Source organism: Pinus tabuliformis, chromosome 4_2 (genome assembly GCF_031772625.1).
Source record: "Pinus tabuliformis cultivar Carrire ecotype Pingquan chromosome 4_2, CPIR1, whole genome shotgun sequence".
In the NCBI taxonomy this organism is placed as follows: domain Eukaryota; kingdom Viridiplantae; phylum Streptophyta; class Pinopsida; order Pinales; family Pinaceae; genus Pinus; species Pinus tabuliformis.
In genome coordinates this window covers 688,525,478-688,550,013 of record NC_142304.1, presented here as the reverse complement: position 1 = coordinate 688,550,013, position 24,536 = coordinate 688,525,478, and the positions used below count along the sequence as shown (strand labels likewise).

The window sequence follows — 24,536 nt, the reverse complement described above, 5'->3', positions numbered from 1 at the left end:
AGTCATGAGGTGCAACATTGTAATGATGGGTGTAGCATGGTGCAACACGGTGAGGTGTAGCATGATGACGAGATGCAACACAATGATAGGTGAAGGAGTCACCTTGGAGAACCAGTTGAAGCATCATGTCTTCAACTAATCTCATGTGTCATCTTCTTAGACATGATCTATGCTCTTATCTAGATAAGTCACAGTGTTGACTTCTGTTGTAAATGTACTATCTCTCTCTCTCTGTTTGTTGAACTATTGAAGAGCATATAAGAAGAATTGATCAAGGGTTTCCCCACATTGGGGTTTGTCCCAGGCTAGCGCCACATCTTGTGTCCTCTTGTCTTGGCTTGTCATCTATGATTTATGTTTATGTTCTATTTGCAATTTACTTTAATGCTGGTGTGATTGCTAATTTGGAAAAGATATTGAGCTAACTGTGAAAATTGAAATAAATTGCTCTAAGCATAGAACATACCTAAAATTAACATGGTATCAGAGCTAAGGTGAAGACAATGCCCAATAAAGAGTGAAAGAGCAATCTTTGAAGACAATTGGGAAAGGACAAAAGGATAAATGGATTTCTCATCCCTCTTCAAATTCACCAAGGGTGAAGTCGAAGCAGAGAATATTATCAGAATGGCATAGCGGAAGTTTCTAATGGCCTACCTAAAGATCACTTCAATGGGAAGTCCGGATCTAAGGGTGGAAGGAAAGGCAGATGCCTTGGTTGTAATAAGGTCGACCATTATGCGAAGGAGTGTTCGAGGTAGGGACACATCACTTGATGATGATAACAATCATTCCAGGGACATCTTCACTGATCAGGGGAATGACAGGTAATGCAAGCCATCAAGGAAACGACTGACTCTTCAGAGAAAGCAAGGAATCCCAGGTATGAAGAATGAAATGTTGTTTCTGATAAGAGAAATAAGTGTTATCTTGTATTGGCCCTCTCCTTCAGATTGTTTGGGAATCTGGCTTATTGATTGTAGTGCTTCAAGGCACCTCATCGAATAGAAGGGTGCTCTCTCGAATTTGGTAGAGATGGAAACAACCGTGGGATTATACTTGGAGTCGATGCCACCTATCCCGGAAAGGGTGTAGGGAATGTTACCCCTCAATTGAATGAGGGTAACTCGATTCATTTACAAGAATCTCTTTTATGTACCTGATCGCAAGAAGAACCTGGTGTCCATTTCAGCAATGGAAGTCAAAGGTTTCAGGGTGGCATTCATCGATGGAAAGGTACGTGTTTGAAAATAGAATTTTCAAAGATGCTTTTACTCATGGGTTCAGGGTTGGCAATTTGTATCAAGTTGCAGGAAGTCCATTGGGGACCATGTCAGTTGACACATAACACTAGAGGTCTGTGAGTCAGATGGTGACAGGGATGCCTGAATTCAAAAAGAGCATGAAGGTACATGTCTGAGATGTACCGAAGGAAAATCTTACAAGGGGACCATTCCCCTCATGTAGCAGGTCCACAGGTTTGGAACAACCCGAGGGGTTTGAGATTCATAATTGGGAATCTCATGTATACAATTGGAAGAAAGCCCTCTATGGCTTGAAGCAAAACACCCCAGGCTTAGTATGAGAGGATTGATAGCTGTCTGATGAAGCTGAGACTCACTAGGAGTGAAGCCGATCCAAACCATTGCTTGAAGGTTGTGGATGATAGACCTCTCATACCGACACCTTCTGAGGACGACCTATTTCAAACAAGTGCAGACCCTCTCATTTGCAGAAGTAAGGGAGTTGCATTCTGGATGTGGAATGGTAAACTGCAAGCCCGTGACTACCTCGAGGATCTTAACTTTTAGAAGTTATATGGTAGTGATGCCGGGCTAGATTTGGGAAATGCCTCTGAGTTTCATAAACTCATTCGCATTGATGTTCTTGGTGAAATTCCGTCTGGACATATGTTTTGCAGTTAGCATGATGAGCTCATATATGTTTGAGCCTCACTGGATTGGTGACAAGAATCTTCTGAGATATCTTCGGGGCACAATCTCTCATGAATTGAGATACATTGCTGGAAATGTGACTTTGCATGATTATTCAAATGCTGACTGGGCAGGCAGTGTGGAGGATCGTAAGAGCACTTCTGAGTGCTGGTTTTCTTTGGATTTTGCTTCGATATCATGGATAAGCAAGAAGCTGAAGTCAGTTGCTATAAGCACCGCTGAGACCGAATACATAGCTACGAGTATGACTCGTGTGAAGCTGCCTGGTTGTGGAAGTTCTTCAGCGAGCTGTTTGTACACATGATGGGTACCACTGTGATCCTCTGTGTCAACCAAGGGCGGATTCGATTGTTGAGGAATCTCATATTCTATGATTGCTCCAGCGTATAGACATCAGATACTACCTTATCTGGGATATGGTACGTCGATGAGCGAGGAGGCTCCATCGCATTGAGACTGATGTACAGGTCGCAGACATTCTGTCAAAGCCTCGGGGAAAGGTCAAATTTGTGACATTCTCGAACGACTTGGAGTCGTTGAGAGACCCTCTTATGAGGGTCCTACATGTTGCATGCATTGAGCTTTGGGAGCTCTAGGGGGCTTGGGGTACTTACTGGAGCAACACGCGACCATAGGGTGACTCACCCTCCCCTAATGGTGCGCTGTGTACAGGGTGAATAGCTCAGCCTTCCCATGTGATACTCCGTGGCGACTTAGGGACAGGATAACTGGTTCTCCTGTCGAGGCATCCTACCCATGCAGTCTAGGTCTCATGGGAAGTACCTCTCATCTGGCCAATGAGCAGGGAAATGGAGTTAGGGACCATAGTAGTACTATTGATGGACGCATCGTTGTATCTACCATACTCCCTATGCTAGGATGACTTCCATTGATTTGGGATCAATGAAACTGATCTAGGATCAGTATGAGTGGTTTGAGACACTCTCTTGTGATATTGATTTGGGATCAATAAAACTGACTTCGGGTCAGTAGAGAATGGTATGAGACATTCTCGATCAATTCTTCTTCTTCATGGTTCAGCAGAACAGAGTAGAGTAGAGCTCAGCGGAGCAGAGCTGAGCTCATTAGAGTAGAGGTTCATAGAGCAGAGCAGAGCACTGATGGCAGAGATAGTACAGTCAGACATATGGATTAACGGATGGAGTTCTCCCTAGTTGAGAGGGAGTGTTACAATTGGCAACTAGGGCCAAACTCCATGTGGGTCATCTTATTTATGGCAGCTGATATTTTTCTTGGATCCCTCTCATCGAGAGGTGTAGGATTGATCTAAAGATCATCTGATTCCGATAAGTATTCATGGAGTTATGAATTTATTTGTGTTATAAGCAATTCGTCAAGGTCGGCCAGCAACCAGATAAACCCCACATGTGCTCAACGTTTTAGTATAAAAGGAGATTACTTGAGAGTCATTTCTCACACACGCTTCTATCTTGATTTCTCTCCACTTGTCTTGGGTTTTAGTGGAAGAGAAATCTAGGAGTGGAAGCCCTAGACGTTAGAGGAAAAGAGGCAGCCCTAGACGCAGATGGAAGGCAACCCTAGACACAGATAGAAGGCAGCCCTAACACAGATGGAAGGCAACCCTAACACTATCCTAAGGCAACCCTAACCTACGCTATCTCAAGGGTAACCTAGCCATAGTTAAAAAAGGATATACGCTGCCCTAATAGGTCCTAGCCGCAGCAAAGTGATGGGTCTTTTGGAGGATTGTGCTACTGTTAGGAGGGCCTAGGAGCTGGGTTAGAAGGCAGCAATACAAGGCCTACTTCAGCGAAGGAGAAGGGACGTTAAGGTCACCCTTGTGACTACTTGAAGAGGCAGCACGGTCCGTGTGAAAGCCGCAAGCTTGTAAGTATTGTTTTGATGGTCAAAACAACCCTCTACATGGAGCTGTAGGTGTCTTCTCAACCAACAAGGTCACCTACCTTGTAAAGAAAGGGAGGCTGCATAATTCAAGGTAAGTTATGGGCTGATCATTGGACTATTGTAGGCTACAGGAGAGTGCCCTAACCAGTAACCGAATTCTGTCCATGAACAACAGTACAAAGGTGTTGGATATTGCCACATAGGCCCTGCAATGTCACTAACAAATAGGACAATGGGACAACATCATGTTGGGACGACAACTTTGATGGGACAACCCAATGACATAGGAGCTACAATGTCACTAACAAATAGGACAATGGGACAGTAACATGTTGGGACGACAACTTTGATGGGACAACCCAATGACATAGGACAACAATGACAATTGTGTAGCAGTGGCACAAGTGGGATAGAAACTATGACAAGGCAGCAAAGTGGGACAACAACTATTACATGACAACGACTATTACATGACAACGGCAAGCATGGACAACAACAAGCATGGATAGCATGGCAAGCATGGTGCAACATGGCAAGCATGGATAGCATGGCAAGCATGGTGCAACATGGCAAGCATGACCAGCATGACAAGCATGGTAAGCATGGCAATCGTGGACAACATGGATAGCAGTGTCAAGCATGGTGCTGCAAGCACATGAGACATGCTGTATGACTACATGGTTCAACAATGGCACATGGGATAGCAGTGCAGCATAAGGTGCAACAGTCATGAGGTCCACCGTTGTAATGATGGGTGCAGCATGATGATGAGATGCAACACAATGATAGGTGAAGGAGTCACCTTGGAGAATCAGTTGAAGCAACATGTCTTCAGTTGATCTCATGTATCATCTTCTTAGACATGATCTACGCTCTTATCTAGATAAGTCAAAGTGTTGACTTCTGTTGTAAATGTACTATCTCTCTCTCTCTTTGCTGAACTATTGAAGAACATGTAAGAAGAATTGATCAAGGGTTTCTCCACATTGGGGTTTTTCCCTGGCTAGCGCCACATCTTGTGTCCTCTTGTCTTGGCTTGTCTTTTGCGATTTATGTTTATGTTCTATCTGTAGTTTACTTTAATGTTGATGTGATTGCTAATCTGGAAAAGATATTGAGCTAACTGTGAAAATTGAAATAAATTGCTCTAAGCATAGAACATACCTAAAATTAACATTTATGTTTTGCTTAATAAGACCTTGCATGAAAGATGCTCCTTTTGGCTCAAAATACAATGTGGCAAAGCTTTGAAAGGCAATTGTGATGACGAACAATGCTTGGTTAATCTGCTACCCCCTTCTCTATTTAAGTTTACATATCTTTTAAGGTCAATGATGTCTGAATGGAAAATTCGATCCATTCGAATGGAAGCTCTGAGTGGAACCATGACACTCGCATCTATTCTAGGATCCTCATTCCTCAACTTGGGATTGTTATTGAATGGTGTTTTGCATTCCAATCCAATCAAGTAGAGAAGGGAAAGGGGAAAACCTACAACGAGCAAATCAATTTCAGAGGTATGTATAACTGTCTTTGAAGGAACAATCTCTCTTGCTCTCAATAAGTCGGGATCCCTTTTCTGCCTTTGTAAAATAATAAGTGCCTAAGCACATTTAAATTAATAAATAAAAAAAGGGTGAAAGAAGAAATAGACTTCTTGCACAAAGAGGTGAAGCAAGTAACTTCGTCAGGGTACTGAATAGGCTTGCTGGCAGTGAAGCAATGCTTGTGTTTCTGTAGTGACTTCACTGGGGTACTGAGGCCTACTAGTAGCGGAGCAACACCAAAGATGAAAACTAAGATTCTGATTATCTTAAACTTGCGACTACATATTACCCTTCTTCTAGACTGAAAAAGTTGTGACACGACAAGCTTTGTGAATGTGTTCCACCGAGGAAAGGAATAGAGGAGAATATATATATATATAACCGCTTCAAATGGGGAATCCAAGGAAATTCTCACGATTAATCAATACTTCCTAAAAGAATGAGACCTTACATTTAAGGGTAAAACCTAAACAGAGAAGTTGAAGTTCTACTAGTGTGTTGCCAAGTGTTTACACTGTGGTCAACACCTTCCAAAATTTTGCCTACACTTGAATATTGGAGCCTACTGAGGATCTCGTGATCTGTCGTCTCATGGTCACTTCATGGTCGGTTAATGTTTTGCAAAGTGTTTAAGTATTCTTCTCAGATTTTAAATGTCAAAGTCACTTTGCTCACACATGCTTAGTCCTTGATGAATTCACAAGGGCATCTTTCTGTTGCAAGCTGAGACAGGCATTGCGTAGTCCTTGAGAGTAAGGCTTGCGCAGTCTCTAGGAATAGAGATTGCATAATGTTTAGTTATAGTGCTTGCCTAGTCACTGTTGACAGTTCTGCGTAGTCCATAAGGACAGTGCCTGCGTAATGTTCAACTCATGCCGATAGACATTGTACTATATTATTTGAAAATCCCTCTCACTTTGGTTGCAATTGTACTTCTATTTCAGTGAGTTTTCTTAACTGTCACTTTTGCGCACATTTGTTTTCACAAGTGTCGCTTTCACTTTTGCGACTGTCGTTTTTGCTTGCTTTCACTTTAACAAGTGTCGTTTTCATGTTATCTTCGCTCTGGCATGTGTCACTTTCACTTTCTTTTGCTTTTGCAAGTATCGTTTTCACATTTTCTTACTGTCGCAAGTGTCGCTTATAACTATTCTCGCTCCTGTATGTGTCGCACATTTGCACCTCACTAGAGGCAGTTCTAGCCAATGTTACCAGAATTGGACCGGAATCGGCGGAATCGGCCAGTCTGACAGGTTTGGGGGCAAAACTGGTCCGAACCGGAACAAATTGGTTCAGTACCAAAACAATCGGTTGCGTGACGGTTCCATCATGGAATTGGCCGGTTCGGTACCACTTGTCTGTTCCGGTTCGGAGGCCAATTTGGCTGGTCCACAAAGCTCATGACTGCATGGCCCAAGCCTAAAAAAATCATTTTTAAAATTTTAATTTTTTCTAATTTGTTTCCCTAATTTCTAACCTATCTTAGCTCAACATTTGACAATGAAGACCTTTCTTGGTTGGAATTGGACCCACCTCCACAGGATGCAGAGGCAAATATATCAAAAGCATCAATAACAACTTCAAGACCAGGGGAATCAAGCCATAATCCCATTGTAGACTTGGATGCTACTCATTCTTCAAATGAGGATGAGGAGGAGGATCGGGATGATGATTCTAATGATGATTGATGATTTGATTATTGATTTGCTGTAGCTATAGCTTGCAGTATTGTAGGCTGTAGTATATTACTATGATCTATCATGTTATTTTGGACTATAAAGGCCTTTTAGAGCCTGCTTCTTGATCTTTGTAACATTTTTGGTTCAACGATGTTTTGCACTAAGTGCTATTTTGGTTATGTGTACTATTACTTGCTATATAAATGAGAACTTTTGCATATTTATGTATAAATGGTTTGGATATGGATGCGCATGAATATATCTGTTTTTTCTTTAAAATACGAATATTTTATGTGTTTCTGGTAAACCTATTTTTTTTTCCCGGTTCTGGTTTGGTTCTGACTGGTTCCAGGTCCACAAGGTTTTCCGGTTCGATGACCGATATGGTTCTGATAACATTGGTTCTAGTGCACTCTTCTGCGTTAGATGGTCGTATATATCATATTAATATGTGCTAAACACATTCCTATAGCTTAGCGCACTTTTTGGTCACAATCAACACTTCTGTCACAACTTGTATTCTAAGTGTCACAATGTGATGTTTCCACCGTCGCACTTAGAAATAAGTGTCGCTTTGTTATTGTTTCAAGGTGTGATTGCTAATCAAGAGTCTTGTGTATTCCCCTGGCTTGTATTGATCACATTCATGTGTGTGATCTAGGTTTGAGCCTCGTTCAGATGTTTTTCCCTCTCTTAATCTACTAGTCCCACACTTAGCCATTTTGGATCTCTTCTTGGTCCTCCTGCCTAGTGCAAGTTATGAAGGCGTTGACACTCTTACCAGGCAATGAGCACAACTTATCCATGCGTCTAATTGATGAAATTTATTCCTCCTAGACTTGTGCACTGAGTCTTTCTTAAGGTCATCTCCTATGATTGCACATTGAGAATCTTCTAAGTATAGTCACATATCCCTTGTTGTTTGCACTGACTCACTGCACTAAGCTTTGATTAGTTCTGCCTTGCATAGTGCATGGAGCACTCCTAGTTGATAGGCGTGGGCATTGCTGAGTCACCTTGACAGGATGGGCATAGCTTCGATCATCACACATATTATGGCCGAGAGTTACAGGAGAGGAGGTTTTGGTACGAGTATATTAGGTGGTCAATTATGACCAATGTTGCAGGGTCGGCAGGACAATTTCCTTCTGAGACTAGCATGGGACCCAAGCATCACAGTACTTGACAGCTCAACGACCTTTAGGGATGAGCTGGCTGCTACAGGGGGAGGTCACTCAGATCTTCCATTGGGCTTTAGTGACTCGCTGATGGCGTGGGGGACTTCATCAGCATGGCAGGTTGGCCAACAGGAGGATGTCAGGAGGAGCTCATGCAGGAGAGAGTTCATTCGCGTGGGATTGGGTCATATCTTCAGGGGCCCACAATCAGAATGCATGAGATGGGCTACTCGGTAGGGAAACTTCATGAGGATTTGGACAGAGTTTTACATTATCAGATGCTCTACTTATTGGTAGTAGGTAGAGGGCTTCTAATGCCTATATCTGGCAGGATAGTGAATGGAGCAAGTGGTGCTTCACATTGATCAGGCTGGCTTGGGATCCTGGCATCAAGGGACGCCTTCACTATAGGACAATGTAGAGATCAGGGACAATCCAATGGCACATTTGGGACCCTGGTATAGTTTGCAGTGATAGTGGCAATCCATAGTTAGAGAGGGCGCTTGTTCAGACATTGTTTGAGGACAAACAATTTTTGGCGGGGAGGATTGTAATATCCCCAATTTTGATGTTTCATTTGAGGGGATTAATGGAGTTTATTGGGGAGGTGCTAAGCATAGTACAATTTTGTCATTTGGGCATTGGAGACATTTTTGTCATATCAGACTTAGGAGAAACGGGAAATTATAGCTCTAGTGGAATGTGGGGGCCACAAGAGAAGGAAATTCGACCCAATGGAGCAATTTGCACTAGTGAGAAGAGAGAGAGAAAGGAAGGGGTGTGAATTAGTAGAAGGTGGGGACCACCAAGGGAGAGGGCCAACAATTATAAATAGAGCTTGGAGGCCTCCATTTGGTATCTTTGTTCATTTGACAATTCAACATTGGTTCTCTTGAGCTACTTAGCCAAGACAACCGTGTTGTTTAGCACAAGGAATTTACGAGCGGGAATTCCACCCTCATTTCAGAGAACTTCGAGTGTCTCCCTAGTGAGGCAATTTGGGGAGCTCAATTCAGAGTTTCCATTGGGTGTATTTGCAAGTTATTTCAGTTGGTACGATTTTCTTCTAGGGCACAGAAGTGGTTCAAATTGCTTGTGGGGAGATCAATTATGGAGGAGCAGAACACCAAAGGATTTACAGGAGTTTTTCCCCTAGTTTTGCCAAAGATTTTTTGGTGATTAGCAGGGTTGAGTTGAGAGAATTATTGGGGCCAAAATTCTACATTTCTGGAAGTGCACAGGGGCTGGAGGAATAGAGGTTGACGAGAAATAAGGGTCGAAGAGTGGAGGTATTCCTCAGGGGAGAATTTAGCCAAAGTTGGGAGAGATTACCAATGGTGGATTTGGGCTTAATTCAGCAGTATCAATTTTGTGGGGCGTTTTCTAGCCAAATTGGCAATTTGCACTTGTTGGGGGTCACTAGGGGTCAATGAATTCATCTGAAACCCTTTCTAGGTTTTTTTTGGGTTTATTGAGAGGAGTCTTTGACTAATTTTAAAGAATTTTCCGGGCGATATTCAGGCCTAAAATGCTAATTGTTATAGCAGGGCGAAGTGCCGGTTAGTTGGGGAATTTGCACCATTTTGTGGGTTCGACTTTGGCTTGGAGATAGGCCAAACATTTTCTGGGTATTTTCGGGTTTGAGGAGAGGAGCTTGCGGCTGCAATTTCAGAGCATTCCAAGCATTATTTGGAGTAGGACGATCAATTCCATTCAACAGTCTACAATGTAGTTTCTGGGCAAGTTCGAGTTATAGATTTGGGCCAATTCCAACACCTGATCCTCCACATTCTAACCTGGGGTTTGCGTTGCTTGCTGTAGCAAGCTCAGGTTCTATGGATTTCATCATCTTGTACTTGATTTTCCATGCATAATAAATAAAATGGCTCAGGACTATTGCCTAGATTTTGGGGTTTTCTGATTTGTGCTCTTGTTCAATTTTTTATTGTTGTATTTTAGTTCATGCATTTGTTATTTGCTGTAAATTTCAGTTTGGAATATTACACCTTTGTTGTCCACTAGTGAATGAATTCTTCGAGATTTCCTTATGGATGAAGTCATCCCACAACCAACCCTAATCAAGAAGTTGTTTCCTAGCAAGGACTCCCCCCACAAAGGTGGTCCAATCAAGAAGCTATTGCCTAGATCCTTTCGGAGCTACTTTCACAAGATTTGAATCATTCATGCCTCCCCAACAACTGATAGCTCATCACGATCCTGCTGGATCCTGGTGAGGTAAGATGTTATGGTCTTTGATTTGTTCATCCAAATGTTGTTTAATTTTTGTCACAACACCATCTTACTATTTTGATTCATGCTCTATTAAAGACTGGTTAAGGCTACCCACATTTGTCGTGTCGTGCCCTTCCCTATTATGTGAGGAATTATATGATCCCTCACACCATCCAAGATTATACCCCTTGCTTTCACATCCTTAAGGTTATGCTTGACTGCTTGGATAGGATCAAAAGGATCTTGGATATCTGTGTTTGCAAAATCCCACAAACCATTCATTTTTAGAACAATAGCGATCTGCTCCTCCCATGGACTAAAATAAATGGCCGCATCCAATTTGTCTTCATATCTCAAACTACCTAGTGATGCCATTTCACAAATCAACCTTGGCCACAAAACCCTGGTTGCAAAATTAAAAAATTACACTGTCGTAAAAAGGAACAATTTGCTGCTATAAAACCTAGTGATCACGGATCTCTCTCCTAGAGTTTTCCAGAACTCTGATACCATGTTAAATTTGTAATACCACTCAGATTTATTTTCTCTCAACAATTATTTATTCTGAGGAATTTATTTTATTACCCAAATAATTTTTGAATTATGGAAAAATAAAATCACTGGTATTTTTTAATTCCAAAATTAATATGCAAAAGAAAAATAAAACAGAGAGATCAATCACATCACAACAACAGATGTACACCCATAACAATTCCCCTTCATTCAATAATCTCTAAAAAATATGGGATTCGACCCATACAGAAAATACACAGAAAAATGCTATAACCGGAACCTGTAACTTGATCGCACTGAGCATAATTTGGGCCTTTGGACATCAACCTTTGAAGAAATTCGGCTTGGAGAATTCACCCCACCTCTCACTAGCTATGCAACCCTAGATAAATCAACCTCTCCAATTTGCAGCCTCATAAGCAATTCGGCCTCCCTCGATCTCCAAATCTCGACCTCTTGGAAATACTCCCGAATCATGCTGCACTCTTCCTCTTTCTCCTGAGCCTAGATGAGCTTCTCGCTCTAGAAAAAATAGCTCTCTCCTCTTGCGTGTCCTTAGTGTTCACCTCTCCCTTAGGCTTCTCTATGTAATCTTCATTAAGGCAAATCACTAACCCTAATCTACTAAGTGATTGACGGTTGAGATTAGATCTCACCTCACTTGAGATCAATGGTTGAAATCATATCTAAGTCACTTGAAGCATTTTATTATTTGTCCTTGGTACTTTGGCTTAATAATCAACATAATTTATTGACTTGTACTTTTCCTAAGTTAGACTTAGGAAAGAAGTCGTAAATCAATTACTCCATCAAGCAAGCACCTAAAGAGGCAATGAAGCATCTCCTACATGCTAAGACACCAAGCTCATGTAGAGGACCTTCTGAAACTACCACAAGCTTCAACATCCAAAAAGTAAAAAAAATAGATTTTATAGGTGATTGTTGTGGTTTCATTGATTTTTTCCATTGAATTGCGATGTTTTGATGATATATCGTGATCTATTGTGATAATTTAAGTTTGAAATAATCACTATTTTTTAGGCAATTATATTGCAAGAGTTGTGATATATTGTGATGCTTGTGATATATCGTCAACATTTGCAACAGAGCAGAGGACGACAAACCACAAGGAGATGTTGGAATTTCTAAGTCTAACTATTAGAAACCCTTCATGTACTTTCTGATTTATTCCTTCCTACTTGTTCTGATTAATTAACAAGTTATTTACAAAGTAAATACTGAAAATAAACACAAGTACATGCTCAACACATTATAGATCATCAACTGAAGGAAACAGAAACAAGCACACAAATAACATCGTTATTTTTGGACTAATGTCCCCGGAAAAACCCAATGTGGGAAAACCGGTGCAGCTATCTGAGGGTTTGATTTATTAAGCAGTTTCAAAATACAATTTGGGTGCCAAATCCAACTCACCCAACAGAGAAAAAACTCGGCAGTAGCACCTCTCAATTTGAGACAAATGTTCCGGCTGAAACCCCGGATAAACACTCCTGCAGCTCCTCAGCTCCAATCTGCCCCATGAAAAGCCCCAGCGTCACCCTCTAGGGACTGCGTCAGCCTCTTCTGCCCTCTGCGTTAGCTTTCCCGGCAGTTCCGGCTTCTGCCCTCTGTGTCAGCTTTCCCGGATGTTCCGACAGTTCCTGGCAGTTCCGATTGTTCTCGGTAGTTCCGGCTTTTGCCCTCTGCGTCAGCTTTCCAGGCTGTTACGGCTTCTACCCTCTGCGTCAACTTTCCAGGCTATTCTGGCAGTTTCGGTTGTTCCCGGTAGTTCTGGAGCTGACACCCTCTGCGTCACCTTTCCCGGCTGTTCCGACAGTTCCAGCTTCTGCTCTCTGCGTCAGCTTTCTAGGCTGTTCCGGCAATTCCTGACAGTTCCGGTTGTTCTCGACAGTTTCAGCTTTTGCCTTCTGCGTCAGCTTTCCCGGCTGTTGCGCTGATCCTCTTGGCACTATCTCTGCCTCTCTGCTTCTGTATTCACTGCCCCTCAGCTGCAACTCTGATCACTCTCTCGACTTCCTTAGCAAACCCTGCCCCAGAAAGTCGAAATCTTGATCAACTCGGTGTGTTCTCCAAGTGACCCTCAAGCCTCCTCTTATACTTTTCTCGTTGACAGATCAACGGCCGAGATTAAGTCCCTAATCAACGGCTAAGATTAGATCTGGCTTGATCCATGACTTTTGGACCATTCTAACACAGTTTTATATTAATTCACATTAAAGACTTAGGGACTCCATTAAAAATATTAATTATTTTAATATCTCCCAAACTGTTTAGAATCTGCCCAAACCCTTTCTGGGTATTGGAGATCTCATGTGCCTTAGCCTCTCCACCAAATTTCGTGGCTAGAGCACATCCGATGCTACCCCAAATCAACATGAGACACACTTAGCAAATAGTATATAGGGTGGGGGCAAGCATGCTAGGTATTGAACATGGGTGGTGGCAATAATTACTCCAAGTTGCAGCTAGACCACAGCTTGACAGACCAATACTCTCTATACTTGTGGGTATGGCAGCTGCGACGATTGGAAATGCACTTAGTTGTAGAGTTTCTAGGGTGATGTGTTCTTATCAACATTATTTATAAGGTCGTATGTGACTTCATCTAGTTGCACATGTCATATTTGTTAGGCTTTTCAATTGGTTCACAATCATGTCTATATTAATCATTTCTACCACTTTGTCTAGGTTTCTTGAAAGTTGGCACTTTTACTTTTAGCATTCTTGATATTGAAAGTTGTTAAATTGGCAACTAGGGCCAAACTCCATGTGGGTTGGCTTATTTCTGGCAACTGATATTTTTATTGGATCCCTCTCGTCGAGAGGTGTAGGATTGATCCAAAGATCATCCGATTCCGATAAGTATTTATGGAGATATGAATTTATTTTGTTTATGTAATTATTATCAAGCCGACCAGCACATATGTAGGCTCTAGAAGCCCAACCGACGTGTCTATTCAACCTCTACATTTTTAGTATAAATAGATGAGGATTTTATGTCATTTAAACACACATCTCTTCATGTGATCTCCTCCTCTCCACGTCTTGGGTTTTTGGTGAAGGAGAGACACACAAGAAGATACGTTGGGCCAAGTGTATGATGCCCTATCTTATACGCAGATGATGCCCTAGCTTATACGCTGTAATGGAGACACCTAGCTGCAGTAAGGGAAGGAATTATCACGCTGTAATGAAGACTCCTAAACGCAGAGAAGGTGAAGGAAACATGTTCACGCAGAGACCTGTTTTCCTAAACGCAGAGATTTGTTCACGTAGAGACCTGTTCACGCAGATGATGCCCTATACGCAGAGCCCTGTTCACGCAACCATAAGATGCCCTAAGTCACAGCAAAGGGAGGCTCAATATGCAGTCCATGAAGGCACAGTAATTAGATTCTTATACGCTGTTCTATATGCAGCAAGAAGAGGGACTTCGCTGTCCCTATAGACACAGTCCTAGGAGACCCTTTAACGCAGGTAAGAAGATGCCCTAGGTGCAGTTCAGTGGGTGCCCAATCCGCAGTCATAATGTGCCCTAGCCGCAGGCTTATGAAGAATCCTATACGCTACATAAAGGAGGTCTAAACACTGGCAAGGGAGACCTAATCTTATGCTGTCCTTAAGTGCCCTAAACGCTGTCCTGAAGGAATCATGTAATCATCTAGCCGTAGTCAAGGAGGATGTATATACACAGCTAGGACAGACCTATATATGCTGTTCTAAGCCACAGTAAGAAGGACTAGAAGACTCAGACTTGAAGGTGCTCTTATCTGCTGTCACAACTACAGCTATCTAAAGGAGCTTCTATACGTTGCCAAGGAAGTTGAGCTGCAACATAAAGAAGACACATATCAGCGTAAAAGAGCAACATGGAACACTGCTATTCTAAGGCATGAATAAGGTACGTTTGGGAGCAGCAGTCACTAGATTAGAAGACAAAGGGCAACACTGCTATTTGGGATCTTGTTTAGGCTTGTTGAAGAAGTCTACAGCTACAGGTGGCTGCTTTGCTAGGCTGCAAGCCATAGCAAGCAGCTAAGGCTGTTCCAAGGCAGTACTACAGTTTACCTTGAGTTCGGATGACAACATGGATTAGGAGAAACTCTCCTAGGAGGACTTGAAGTCATGAGATCATGTGCATGGGCAGCACAACGATACATTAGCATGGGCAGCACTATGAGATCATGTGCATGGGCAGCACAATGATACATTAGCAGGGGCAGCAACATGATGATGATGCACATTAGTTTGAGCAAGATCATGGACATGGACAGCCGCATGATGTAGTATGCAATGGTGCAACTAGAGAACCAGATGCAACATGATGATCTCATCGTTATAGGAGATGATCTATGCTTAGATCTAGATAAAGTCAAAGTGTTGACTTCTGTTGTAATTGTACTCTCTCTCTCTCTCTTTCTCTGCTAAACTTTGAAGATAAAAGAAGATTTGATCAAAGGGTTTCCCCACGCATTGTGGGGTTTGTCCCTGGCTCGCGCCATATCTTGTGTCCTCTTGCCTTGGTTTGTCTTCTGCGTTTTATATTTATGTTCTATCTGCAGTTTATCATAATGCTGATGTGATTGCTAACTGTGAAAATTTAAATAAATTGCTCTGGCATAGAACATACCAAAAATTTAAATAAATTGCTCTGGCATAGAACATATAGAAAGTCGAAATCTTGATCAACTCGGTGTGTTCTCCAAGTGACCCTCAAGCCTCCTCTTATACTTTTCTCGTTGACAGATCAACGGCCGAGATTAAGTCCCTAATCAACGGCTAAGATTAGATTTGGCTTGATCCATGACTTTTGGACCATTCTAACACAGTTTTATATTAATTCACATTAAAGACTTAGGGACTCCATTAAAAATATTAATTATTTTAATATCTCCCAAACTGTTTAGAATCTGCCCAAACCCTTTCTGGGTATTGGAGATCTCATGTGCCTTAGCCTCTCCACCAAATTTCGTGGCTAGAGCACATCCGATGCTACCCCAAATCAACATGAGACACACTTAGCAAATAGTATATAGGGTGGGGGCAAGCATGCTAGGTATTGAACATGGGTGGTGGCAATAATTACTCCAAGTTGCAGCTAGACCACAGCTTGACAGACCAATACTCTCTATACTTGTGGGTATGGCAGCTGCGACGATTGGAAATGCACTTAGTTGTAGAGTTTCTAGGGTGATGTGTTCTTATCAACATTATTTATAAGGTCGTATGTGACTTCATCTAGTTGCACATGTCATATTTGTTAGGCTTTTCAATTGGTTCACAATCATGTCTATATTAATCATTTCTACCACTTTGTCTAGGTTTCTTGAAAGTTGGCACTTTTACTTTTAGCATTCTTGATATTGAAAGTTCAAGGGAGTCTTAGAAATATATAGTCCAATTGATAGGAATAACTTTATTAGATGAGTTTTGTGCAATCAGTTGGTTTAAATATGCTTGGTGAGGCTTTTTGTGCATTTCTTCCTAGTTCTCCTTGTATGAATGGACCATACAGTTTAAGAAACAATCCAATGCTAGGTAAATATTTCCAATGTTCCACCAAGACTCTGGTGTGGGGAGATGCGGGTGCGCGGAGATGCACAAGGGGGACGTATGGGAGTACCCTCAATTTTTAGGGAAATTTCAGGGGTGCGGGGGGACGTCGGGGTTTATAATATATATATATATATATAATTCAAGTTCATTTTCATTTTTCAATAGTGAAAACATAAACATTAAATAGACTAATAGTAATATGGATACCAATACATTGAAAATTAAAATTTGATCCACACATAAAATTTAAATTCATAATTGAATTAAATAATGACATACATTGATCCATCCTCATCATTCATTTTGATACATACATCATTCATATGACATATTCATTATTCATCCATACCATGAGATTCAATAAAAAAAATTCAATAATGAAATATTCAAATACATTGATCCATATCATTCATCATTCTACAATCTACATTGGTTTTAAAATTGAATTCATCATTCATTGTTCTAGAATGTAAATTGAAAGCAAAACATATTAGTATATTACTATATACTAGATACTAAAGTTTTGAGGGTGGGACGCCTAGACACACCCCTTTTGGGGAGTCTCGTCCCCCACACTAGGGTAACACACTCCCTTGCATCTCCCCAAAAAGGGTGCGTGGGGAAACGCACCCCCAATAGACTCCCTGTCCCGGGTGTGTGGGGTGTGAGGGGTGCGTGCACACGACCCTGGGGAACGCGTCCCCATGGAACATTGAACATTTCACTGTTTCAGAAGGACAATATGTCTAGATAACCATGTCATTGTAAATCAATTATGTTATACTACCTTATATTTAAATAAGTAAAATTTGAGTAATGTAAATTTAAGTAGAAGTCTAGAAAGCCAATCTGAATTCACTAGCAATTGAGCTCTCTCTCTCTCACACACACACGCACGCGTGCATGCACACACACACTGTAATCCATTTTAGAACATATTAGTGAAAGACAAATGTTTTGGGTTTCAACTTGCGCCTTGTCATGGTAATTATGTGGTGCATTATTTCCCTGTCAGATTGAATGAGTTTTTCCTAATAGTTTGTCCCTTGTTTTTCAAGTCCCCCTTCCATATGAAATATTAGGAGACAAACTTTATAACTAACTGGTGTACTTTTATTTATTTATTTATTTTTGGGAATTTTTATTTTATATACATTCTTATAACTAAATTCTTTTACCTTTCAACTTTTATAAGAAACAACATGTTTGCTACAGTATATGCTTGTAATGGTGATTGGTAGGGATCCAAAGTATGATCCTCATTGTTCATGATGTAAAGTTTGTAAGTTCATAGCCATATTTTTGTATTATCGTACATCAGAGTTGAGAATATATTGTTTGCTAATTGTCAAGAGGCTTGTGATATATAGTTGCAGAACACAATTTGTGCGATGTAATATTGGTGCTATGCATCTGGTTCTGAGAGAGTTAAACATTTAGAAACTCAATGCTAAAAGTGTGTGTCTGTGACAGACTAGAGGATCGACCAGGGATGGAACTGGAGTACACGATGGGATTGTGAATCAACTCCTAACAAAGGTGAACTTTTGCCAGCATCATTTATTGGAAGATCCAATAGTCATCTTTCCACACTTTCAGCTATCTCTCATGTTTTATTAACTGTTTTGCTGTACCCTCGTGGGAATTGCTTCTCTATTCTATATTTTCAGATAGATGGTGTCGAGTCTTTAAACAATGTGTTGCTTATAGGAATGACAAACAGGAAGGACCTTATTGATGAGGCTCTCCTCAGGTGAAGAATGCACAACTTTATGCCATTTTTTCTTTGTGCAATGGCTATTTCATGTCTAATTTGAATGCCATATATTTGTGCAATAGTATACTGTATAAATGAGGTGGATATAGATCAGCTAAATATAGAATGGTTATATATTCATCTGTGATTGTATACATTGATATTAAGACAATTGATGATAAAAGTAACTACAAATATGGTGGTAACTTTCCATGAGCTTGTTCAACTCTGTTTTGGGTGTACCAGATATCTGAAATTTCTGTGTTTGATATATTTGTATGCATGACTTTAGTATGAATGTGTCTGGTTGAATCTCCCTTGAAGTATGCTGATATTTTTATATAGAATGCTTGTTCTACTCTGTATTGGTTGTACCAGATATCTGAAATTTCTGCGTTTGATATATTTGTATGCATGACTTTAGTATGAAAGTGTGTGGTTGAATCTCCCTTCAAGTATGCTGATTTTTTTATATAGAATTCACATGAAGCTTTTCTTCTGTTTGTTAGGTAATGAGAGTCCTGAGATGACTGGCACTCCTAACTTGTGGCTTGAGAAGCGCAACCCAGGGGCATCTACGTTGTCAAAATCAACCGTGGATCACACCCGGCCTGGGCCACACCAGCCCTTAGCATGGCTGGATTTTTGCCCATGAAGTTTCAAACTGGTGACCTTTTCACTGCAGAGTGCCTTAATAGAACACCCTCTCACCATCTATTCTATGCCCCGTGGGCAGAATGCACATGATGTTCACATTTCTTAGGTGAATAATAAAATATGCTGAGCCTGAAGGTTTACACTTTGGAAGTTTGTCAAGTACCATAAACTGTTATTAGAGGTAAGTCTGGTTCAGGATTATTTAGTAAAGATTAGGTTTTTCAAGTTAATCCATGATTATGTAGATAAGAGAAGGTAATTATATTAATGTCCGCTGAATGACTGCAAAAGTAGGTCGATGGGACTGAAGAGTACAAGCAGTGTGAATACTTTGTGGGAGGGCAAACACAACTAGTATAAAATGCCAAAAATAATATAAAGAAAGAAACCTACGTAAGTATAAACCCATGACAAAGGTATGGTGATACAAAACACTATGTGAGTTTGTCGAAAACTAATTGGTGGGCAACTCAAGGAGTTGTCAGGAGAGAGAGAGATCAAACAATGAGGATGATGATGTCAATGTCTCTTTAATCTGATGGCCAAGGGTGAGAGGGGCGAATAGGGCATGGACTCACTATTAGAGTCCCATAGAATCATCGTGGGGTTTGATTGTGTTATCATGGGGGGAATATATGAGCAAAGGATACTCCTAGTATTTGATGTTGAAAGAAGGAAACTCTAGATGGATCTATGGTTGCTCGTCTAGGTCTGGGAGGTATTTTGATGAGCCAGATGTGTGCTACTTTGAATCTGTCTACAACTGATCTCTTTAATGCTCTAAGAACTTGTGCACTGATGTACAAACTGGTACCGCTGATCCATTTTGCTGTTTGGTGCAATTTGGGACTTTGCTTACCATTTGTTGCTCTGATTTGATGGATCAACAGGGAAGTAGACGTTATCGGTTTGGTTATCTCGGGGAGCAACATGGTGTAGAGGTGGTGAGATTTATATCCCTAATGGGGAGGGATAAGCATCTCTATTCTTGGAACTAGAAGAAAGTAGAGTGGGAGTCCCCCAAGTTGCGATAGAGGCAGTGATAACATCCTTTGTTCTCATATTGTAAGGGACATCAAAACATAAGGTGTATCTCTGTCTCTTGCTCTTGAAGATGGCACACTTGGTAGATCCCATGGATCTGGAATGGAAACATGCTAGAAACGTGGCCCCTCAAAAATTAGGAAACATGATATATATATATATATATATATATATATATATATATAATGTGCTATTTCAGAAAATTATATTGAAGCTTTGAAAGAAATCATTTAAGTTTTAACATTATGATTTAGAATGCAGATTCATGAATAAATGAACAAGTGCCAAGGTCCAAGAACATTTAAATGAGAAACATAAAAGACATTGGACAAGTGATACATAATGCAAGCAGTAAACTCCCAAAAATATTATTGAAATCTAATCAATAGAAAATTAATTTTTTTTATCACTTAAAAATGAATTTCAGTGGGTCCTAGGCCAAGAATAGGCCACACAAAAGTGCCATACGGTCCCACATGTGTTGTATGGATGTTGAAACATGTCATACAAACATTGAAATGCAGTGTACAATGCCTAAAACACGTTTTAGCCGGGGCTGAAATGCGTTTCAGGCATGTTTCAGCCAAGTTTCGGGGTCTTCGTACAGAAACATGGCTGGTAAGTGGGATTAGGTTCACCATTCTTGTAACATAGATGGTGATCTGAGCCGACACGTAGTGTCCGAAAAGGATCCTAAGCAAGTGCATGCAATGCTTGCGCGTAAAAGGGGGGTGGACGACGATGCCATCTTGTAGCTAAAAGGTGCCTCTTAGAATTTTTCTCATAGAATTGTCTTCAGTTGGCAACCAACAACCTCTTGAAGCCGCCAGATAGCTCGATGTGCCACCATTCTTTGCCACTTGAGCCAACCATTGTGTGCTCTAGCCCATCTGTTATGATCATATGTTTGAAGGCGGGCCTTCAAACCCTGAAGGTATGACTTTTCATTGTGCAATTGGGTGTTTTTGCTTGCCTTTCTTGGGCACATTTGGACATGGATTAGTGAGGGGATTCGGTGGAAAGAATGGGTTTGGATTATAGTCTTGTTCCCTTCTCCCAATTTGGTGGTTAATCTTGTACACTAGTCTTGTGGGATCTCCTCTATTGGCTACTAGCTTTAGGAGTGACACTAGATGGGAAACCCTGATTTTGGTTTCGTGGTCCCACTTCCCTATACCACATATATCACTCCCATTTGCTCATTATAACCCCTTTTCACACTTTTCCCATCCGGGTGCACATTTGTCCATTGGGTCCACAAGGAGTTAGCCTCCCCCTCCCCTTGTCCACACTTTGGGTCAGGCCTGAAACGATGCCCCAGAGGTTGATGTAGCTAAAAAGAAAGTTAAAAGCATAATTTGGCCACATACAATAGGAAATATACCACAAAGTGCAAAAGATGGTTGGGATATTAAAATTTAAGACATGGGCAAAAGCCAAACATGAGCTCTACCCCTTATCATTATGGCCATCACTCTGGTTCCTAGGGCCTCTATGAGTGCCCCCCTGCATCATCAAGGAACCCATGATTGTCCCAACCCCTGGTGGGTGATGAACTGCCCAACCTTAATGGGGTAATCACTACTTTATCATACACATCACATTCTTATCCCCTGGAGCTTCGAGGAGTTAAAAGAAAGAAAAAAGGCATATGAAGAAGGGTGCAAAAACAAAGGCCAAGGTAACTCATGTACCACGCATGCTCCCTCCTACATCCATATACCTAATGTGTGGACTTCCCTCGTTATAGCTACTCTTGTACCATGGCATGTGGCTTGGAGTCTTCCTCGTTGCCCCACACCGCTCCACCATCATTTCACATGACACCTTCCATTTGACGGATGTACCATGGACCTGTTACTCCCATAGAGATTGAATCCACTTAATAGGGTCCTTTATTAACCTCTCTTGTCGAGCTTGGTGACACTTGTACCTTCTAAAGCCCATTTGGAAGGGCATGCCACTATGAAGTGTCCACTTTTTCCCCTGGTTAGCAAGCTTATGTACTTAATTGCACTAATGGATTTTTGTACTTGAAGGTGAGGAGGCACATTGGATCTTATACAAGATTGCAGGTGGCTCCCCATTTGGACTTGGTCTCCTTATACGGGGTCTAAGCCCTCCAGAGGGCCATAATGGCACTTGTAGGGTGAGTGTTGAGAGCCATGGGCCTCCACCACAACAGAGCATTGATTGCCAAGCCTTGGGCTTCTTCAGCATCACACATTGCTTGTTCATGCCCCAGTCATACAAAGATGATGATGCACTTAGACCATGTTGCCCAACCGACCACACATTTCCACCTGACACTTGGCAGCTGATCTAGGGCCCAGATGGGGTTTTGTCTCATCCAGAGAGACATGGGAGGGCACATGTCATCATTCTAGCCCTTATTGATGGAGCATCGACATGTTTGATCCAGTTGGAGACCCATCTGGGAGCACCACAAATGTTTTGCTTCAAAACCAAGGGGCCACCCCCTTGGTCATCCTAGCCCTCTTCTTCATCATGGCACATGGAGGACTTATCTTGGCCTTCCAATGACCCTTTGCACCTTTATTTTATCATTTCGGCCTCATTAGGAAAGCTTATTTTATACTTTTGAGCTATTTGGTGGGCTTGTCACCAATAGGGTTGTTATTTTGCATACTAAAACATTTTTAGGGGCTAATTAGGCCATTCAAACTTATGAGAGGCTCATATAAATTGAAGGAGGGCCTCATTTGTAACTCATCATCATTTGGATTGAGATTGCTCTTGTAAAAAGAACTTAGACCTGCAATTGATGGACGAAATTGGTAGTTATTGATGCATTTTGATGTTTGGGATTTTCGCTATCTTGTCTTGGACCTTCTATTCGCAAATGTGATGGATGGGTATACTCGCATTATCTTGTAAGTGTTGTTTTTGATGCGATATATTTACTTTGTTTCATGTCTAATGTATGGAATATCTTGTCATAATCTTACATGTGCCCCAATTTAATGCAAAATTCATGAATTCACTGGGATTTTGAAGTATTGCATGCATTACACATTAGATAATGTGAATGAATGTTCCTAGAGGCTTGTTTTGCTTGTTGCATCCTCAAATCTCCATCAACCATTGCTAAATACCTCTTGTAGTTGAGTTGTTGCCTCTTCGGGTTAGCGAAAGCTGCATATGTAGAAATTTCTGTTTTCCCACCCCGGTTTTCAGTTTCTCCTTATTTCTCCCATGCAGTTAAATGCCCATTCCCATAACCATACATTTAACAGACTGAAAAAAATAAATATTGCTGAAAACACAAATTCTGGAAATTTTTCAGAATGCTGGAAATTGCAGAATTAAAAATCAGCAATCAAAAACAGCCATTAAAACACATTAAAACACTGATATTTTTGGTCAACTTGACCCTGGAAAAACCCCCTACAACTCTTGGGGAAAACCAGTTTGAGAGCTCTTCTTTATTTCTGAAAATTGCCTTTTTACAGTGAGAATTATTCAGCAAAAAATCAGCAAGCAAATTTACAACTTATCTCCTTTCCCGTGCCTCACAGCAATCTGGAAATTACAGCAAACAGGACAGCAATAAATGATGTACGGCCTCCGTTTTGTGTGCAGAAAAATCAGCAAACTGCTCCTCGATTTTTGTGCAAAAATCTGCCTTTCACTATGTGCTGAATCAGCTGTACAAATCTGCTCAACTGCTGCCTTGGAATGTGTGCCAAGCTGTTGTCTCCTTCTCCTCCCTGCTCAGAAATCTCTCTTGCTCTCTTGCTCTCCTTCTCCCAATCTGCTCATGAAAGAATGAATGACCTTTTCCTCCTTTTCCTCCTTTAATATAACTCCAAGTGACTTTTGGATGATCCAAGTGACTTTTGGGTGATCTCTAAATCCAATGGCTGAAATAGATTTAGATCAATGGCTGAGATTAAATGCTCATTTAAATCTCACTTTCTATTTTTTAATTCACTCCACTTTAATAAAGACCCACTTAGTCATTTATTTCCAAAGTCACTTTTCCTTTCTAATTTTTCATTTACTTTATAAAAGTTACTTTAAAATTAGACTTAGTAACTTTATCACTTAAAGTCACTTTTAAATTAGATTTAACTTTATAAAATTATAAAGTCACTTTAGGAGAAAAATTAAATTCTTTTGGACACTTTTCCCTAGGCCAAAGATCAAAGCCTAAGGGAACCACCTGTCCTCCGGTACCAAATTTCAACACTCCCTCTTACCGAGGAAGGTGTTCCTCACCACACCCATCTTGTCCCTGAAGTAGACATGTTTGCCCCGTGGTAAGGCTTTGGTAAGGATATCTGCAACCTGCTCATCAGTGGAAATATACTCAAGCTTCACAACTCCCTTCTGAACATAGTCCCTGATGAAATGATATCTGATCCCGATATGCTTTGACCTATCATGAAATACTGGATTCTCCGTGAGTTTAATGCAACTCTGATTATCACAGTAAATCACTGAAAGTCTCAACGGCTGACCAAATAAGCCAAACAACATCTTGC

The 24,536-nt window shown here is 41.0% G+C and overlaps 1 protein-coding gene across 1 annotated transcript in view; it reads left to right on the top strand.

Moving 5' to 3' along the window:
* LOC149171324 (vesicle-fusing ATPase-like) overlaps positions 1 to 24,536 on the top strand; it is a 492,059-nt gene that overhangs the window by 213,642 nt on the left and 253,881 nt on the right. The window contains exons 10-11 of the mRNA XM_089424048.1: positions 18,045 to 18,110; positions 18,242 to 18,324. Coding sequence (XP_089280174.1) covers positions 18,045 to 18,110; positions 18,242 to 18,324 — 149 coding nt within the window. The remainder of the gene's footprint in view (positions 1 to 18,044; positions 18,111 to 18,241; positions 18,325 to 24,536) is intronic.